This window comes from Erpetoichthys calabaricus, chromosome 14 (assembly GCF_900747795.2).
Source record: "Erpetoichthys calabaricus chromosome 14, fErpCal1.3, whole genome shotgun sequence".
NCBI classification, from domain to species: Eukaryota; Metazoa; Chordata; class Cladistia; order Polypteriformes; family Polypteridae; genus Erpetoichthys; species Erpetoichthys calabaricus.
In genome coordinates, this window is record NC_041407.2 from 13315226 (window position 1) to 13321289 (window position 6064).

The window sequence follows — 6064 nt, forward strand, 5'->3', positions numbered from 1 at the left end:
AAGAGAATGGACAGACCCCATAAAATCAAACACTGTGCCACCACACTGCCCAGGGTGCAGACACATGCCAACTCAACAATCTTGAACCTATGGGAATCAACCAGCATATTCAAGGAGGGGTGGGGGGGTTAGGGTAAGACGTGCAGTCTAAGAGAATGGACAGACCCCACCAGGATAGGAAATCAAAGTCAGGTCTAGCGCCAAGCACTGTGCCACCACACCGCCATCCATTAAATCAGCCAGAATGCTCCTGAAATATTGAGAGAGTGTCAGGCTGATGTTGGGAGGCAGCTGCACCAAGCACTGTGCCACCAGGCCACCCAGCCCTTGAGAATGTGGGAGTCAAGTGGGATATTTAAGAAGATGCCAAGCAGGTTCCAAGAGAATGGACAAACTCCACACACACAGCGACCAGCCCTGGGACTGAACCCAAATCCACAGGAGCCCATTTGTCACCCCCGACCCCACCTTCAGGACACTAACGGTGTGCATAAAGAACATTAAATCCATGGACAGGATGACACAGTACAACAAACAGTTCATATTTTAAAAAATAGTGCTCTTTATTATAAATTACTGAAAACGTTTTATAAATATAAATAATGTGCAAAACTTTCAGAGACATTTTGCTTTGTGAGATCTTCAAGTCTGGACCCCCAGCCACATCGCTGGACATTATGGTGAGATCTTTATAAAAGACAAATCTGGAGTTGCTACTTGTTGGTGTGAGTTGGCTTCTTTGTCCTTTCTTCACAATCGATGTAAACAAAGAAAAAAAAAAAACACGAGTGGAAATGTTTTAACCCTTTCACTGACACTTACACCGGACCCCCCCCCCTCAAACCCACCCACCCTCCCCAGAACAAAGGCAATGCAAGTGTTTCATCAGAATACATTCAAGCCACCATTTGTGAAGAGACTGACTTGCAGAAACGCCAAGGAACAAGTGAAAACGGCACCAAGCCCAGCCACACTGCGGTGGTCTCGAGCTGGCAGCTCCAACGCGTTAAAACCAGAATACTGTGTCCCTGAGTCAATGATTCTTCAGTTCAGTGATATCATGAGGCGAGGCGAGGCGAGGTGAGGTGGTCCGCCCGGCCCGCCTGCCCCCTTAAGCTTTCATAGTTCACTGAAAGAGCCTCGGAGCGACTGCTGGTTCATCCTCTCATTACAGCAATCGACGTGAATCATCAAGAATAAACCGAAAAACACTCGTGGCGCCGTGGGAAGACCACTGGCTGAGAAGAAGCCGGCCAGGCCAGTCGGGTTGGGCGCCCCATTTCCAGTGCAATCCCGATGCCCCTCCGCCCACACTTTAGAAATGTCTACCTGTGAGGAAGGCCTTGACGAGAGAATGAAATGAAATATTGCATATCTGTGTTGTCCTCTCGCGGTTTTGATTCATTTACGTTTTCTCTCTCTCTCTCTCTCTCTTTGGCGAGCAGCTTTGTTTAATTAGCAGCACGTGTTTCGCCAAACATCTCACATGGATGCGCTTGACCTCGCCGCCATTGGCCGCCCGCGTGCAGCGGAGGAATGTACAAATGTGTTTGGATTCTCGCCCAGTGGAGGGGGCATTCGGATTGGCCACACAAACCGTCGCGTTTCTCTACACAGTTCACCGGCCCCAGTGTCGGGCAACCTGTCCGTGGAAACAAAGGCGTCCAGCCCTCCGAGAAGAGGGCGCTTCACACGGGAGAGTCGTATTCCTGGAGGAACTCCTTGAGCGTGTGTGGCAGTTGCTCTCTCTTGGTGGACACTTCCAAGTGGCCGTTCACCGTCTTGCGGCAGAGGTGCTGCAGCGTCGACACGCCGGACAGCAGCGGCCGCAGGAGTTCCAGAGGGATCTTTTCCCCGCTGGAATGAATGAAATAGTTATTCTTCCCATTCCCGCTGGGGGAAGGCGAGTTCTTGGAAGGCATGTAATGGTGGACCAGTTTCAAGACACAGTCAAACCTTGGAGCAGCAGGGAGGCATTTGGGGTCAGTTTGTAAGAAGAAGGAGCAGCTGTCGCACTGGATGCGCAGGTTCTTGGTCCCCGAGTCTGTTTTGACACTGAGGGTGAAGAAGTGGCGATTGTCGGAGCTGTCCCGTATCAGAAAGGTCCCCGTGGGCTCGGCGCTCAACAGATTGTTGGCGTCCTTCCCACTCACTGTGCCCCAGTAGAATCCGCTTTCTTGTAGCTTCCGCAAAGCGTTGATGACCAGCTGATACTCATGCTTGGAGTTGAAGATCTTGAAGCGGTGAGCAGATAGCCTCAAGCTCGGCTCAAATGGACAGCTGCTCATAGCGGCACCAAACTTACTGTGGGTTACCATTGCGCTGTGCAGGCGCCTGATAAAGTGGTCAATCCACCGGGCGCAAAGTGCCCAAAAGGTCAGGGCCCAAATGTCAAGAAATGCTTGAACAACAGAAATTGATAGAAAAAAGTCGCAGGGCCAGCAGTCAGGAGAAGTCAGCTCAGGATTGTATCCATGTGCGCTGCGGCTGATGCAGGGTTAGTCCTCCTCACTTGGCAGGTAGACAACTGTAGGAGGAAGAGAGAAGGTCATTAGAAATAAAGAAGACGAGGAAAGGCGCCATGAATCCTCAACAGCTCAGAATCGGCCCTCGCAAAGCCAACCCCAAGGCCCCGACCTCCTGGCAATTCACTTTGGCTACGTGTCAGACCTGCCATATGAAAACGACGTCCCGCAAATCATTACACAAATCAAAGCCAAAGCAACAAGACCCCCTGCCAAGATGCCACACTGTCCAGCTCTTAAACCGCGGCATTTACTTGATACCATCACATTTGGAGAAGACTAAAGAGACACACCGTGTACCCTCTGTGCCATTAGGAGCACTTAACAGAGTACAGGAGTCAGCCATACACAAGTCGAGGCTGAAAATAGAAATCAGACCAAGGTTCAGGGGATGGAGAGGCTCTAGTCAATAAACCCAGCCCACTGCGGTTCAGAGATACAGGGGGGAGAAAATAAATAAATTACAAAAGTAGCGAGTCTCACTGGTTTCAGCAGTCAGAGAAAGAAAGAAAAGAAAGCAGAAGACAACTTGGTGTGGACCAGGATAGCTGCAGTTTCACCTTTGAGATACTGTGCTGTGCTAGTCTGCCTCTCACTCTACATGCACACCTATTATATACTTAATATACACACATATATACACACACACCCATATATATATACACACACACACACATATACATATATATATATATATACACACACAGATATACACACATCCATATACATATACACACACACATATATATACATATACACACACACATATACATATATATAAATATACACACACATATACATATATATATAAATATACACACACAGATATACACACACACATATACATATACACACACACACACATAACTGGTTACAATTCTTTTGGTTTTCTAGTTGGAGCACAGGAAAGTGAAGTGACTTGCTCAGGGTCACACAGTGTACGCATATGTGCATTGATAGATAACATTATACTAAAAATTATGCACATCAATATTAGTTTTTATTTTGCCAAAAACAGATCCATACCTTGGACTTATCCTGGATTGAGTGATTCTCTAATGCATATGATGTTGTATATCAAATTTCAATTAATCCCCTAATACATATATTATGTGAATTTCCCCTTGGGATTAATAAAGTATCTATCTATCTATATGTATATATGAATGTATGAATATTATATATATATATATATATATATATATATATATATATATATATATATATATATATATATATATATATATATATATATATATATATATATATAGTTGAGAAGGTCTATGATATATTATGCACATATATATTCATAATTTCATATATACACATACATACATATACATACATGCATACATATACACATATATATACACACACAAATATATACTGTATATATAATATATATATATATTATTTTTTTACTATTTTTTTATACATAAAAAAATATAAAAAAAGTTTTAGAATTTGTTTTGCCTGTTGTAGGATTACAGGGAGCTGGAGGTTATGCCATCAGCAATGTGTATAAGGCAGAGCCCAGCCCTGGATGGAACATTAGTCATGGCACATAATAATTAATAATAATTAATTACATTGATATAACGCTTTTCTAACCTACTCAAAGCACTTAAGTCAGAGAGTGGGGAACCACTTCAGGCTGTGATGGGTAAACTAGCTAAGACCTGGAGAAACATTCTTCTCTTTTGAAAGATGCCCAGGGAGCTTTTAAGAACCCAGAGACTCAGGACCTCAGTTTTATGTCTCACCCACATAAACAAATATACTCTACAAGAAAATATTCAATGCAAAAATGAAATCCCACAGATTCTAAAATTAACGTTATATAAATATTGTGAATTAATATATACCTCACATATTACTATTAAAATTACAAATATCCCTTCAGCCATTATTCCACGTAATTTAGGGCTACCGGGGTACGAATTATTCCTGGCAGTTTTGGAAAAATGCCGGAACCAATTCAAGATGGGCCGGTAGTTCTTTGGAGATTAGATAAAAAGGCACTATATGATAGATAGATAGATAGATAGATAGATAGATAGATAGATAGATAGATAGATAGACACGCAAAATGATCGATCGTTTCACTGTACTACCTTCCTGCCCGCTGTGACGGCGTCTGTCCAATACTGTAAGCGTACTGGAAGTGTCCGATAGTCCGCTCAACGGCGTTACCTGTCCACATGAATTATTTATACCATACAACCTAAACAATTCTTAATCACTCACACTGCTTCTAGTTCACGTATAAAACTTTTAAACTTATTGAAATAGTCCTGCAGCATCCTTGAATCCAGGTGCCGGTCTTTCTCTCTCCCTGCCACAGAATCGCGGGGGGGATTTACGGGGAGCGCTATAAAGCCCCTTTCTCTCTCCTTTTTTCTTCGTCTAATACACAAGCGCCACGATACTCCACAATGCCAGAAGGACTTTTAACAGCGTCTGCATGAACCGGCCAGGCTCGTCTTGCTTTGTAACTCCGCATAGAAAAGAGCGTTAAGTTACCTGTGCCGGCGGCTCGATCCCGTGGTTGAGATGACCCGACCGCTTGCTTGTCTCTCGCTGGCTAGGAGCTCAGTGTGTACGTGGTCTACGTTCCACTCTAGGTAAAAAAAATCTCCTCCTCCTTGTTCTTCTCGCCCTCTTTCTTTATGTCCTTATTCCTTCCTGCACACTTCAATAAGCACCACAGCTGGCGGTGTAATTGTCAGCCTTTTCCTACCCGACAGCGACCATTTATAATTCGACGGGCCCCGCCCCCATTTTTTTTGTGAAGTGTTCCAGGAACAGAGCTACTTCTGGTAAGGCCAGTCACAAAAAAGCAATATGAAAAACAGCGCTCACACATTCACCGCGCGTGCGCAAGCCGTAATCATGATCTCTCGCTCGCTCTCTCTCTCTCTCTTTCACTGTATTTAGCCGGCCTGTTCCTGGTATTCGCTGAAAAGCCGTCCTACCCCCACTTTACCGATCTTCTCTCCCCCTCCCCCGCCTCCCTTTTGCCTTCCCTTTTTGGCTTTGATTCACTGTTTTCATTCTTAACAAACGAGTTCAGGCGAAGTACAGTAGATCGGTTACCTGGATCCATAAACCGGTAACTTCGTGTGTTTCGAGCTTCTTTAATGGGGTCCTTTACTACTGCCGACAGCACGTCTATGTGGGGGGCTGCAGCTAATTATAGAGTAGGAGCGTACACAGTTCTTCAGGCGTAAGACAGATTTTTTTTTCTTTCTTTCCTTCTTTAAATACTAATTGCAAAACACCATAGACGTCGGCTTAAAGTGAATGAAAATTCCATTGACGATAAGGATTAGGTTGCACTGCGCTGTGCGGGCCGCTTCTAAAATGTAATCCTTTGTATTGTGCCGAGTTCAAATACCAGCGCTGAGTGGCTGGGCCATCCCGGGAAAGTCGCTTTGGACATCCGTCATCTAGGTGTGGAACATAACGTCGCGTGTATCCATAATTTACACGAAGCGATCTGAAGGATAGATAGATAGATAGATAGATAGATAGATAGA

General features: G+C 44.4%; 1 protein-coding gene across 1 annotated transcript; it reads right to left on the bottom strand.

The window, feature by feature from the left end:
- Positions 1–538: 538 nt before the first annotated feature.
- On the bottom strand, positions 539–5332 carry socs3b (suppressor of cytokine signaling 3b). Its single transcript, XM_028819102.2, has 2 exons — positions 5049–5332; positions 539–2527 (listed from the first exon to the last, which is right to left on the bottom strand). Exon 2 carries the CDS (start codon positions 2316–2318, stop codon positions 1689–1691), a length of 630 nt encoding a protein of 209 aa, XP_028674935.1. The 5' UTR covers positions 2319–2527; positions 5049–5332; the 3' UTR covers positions 539–1688.
- Positions 5333–6064: the final 732 nt, after the last annotated feature.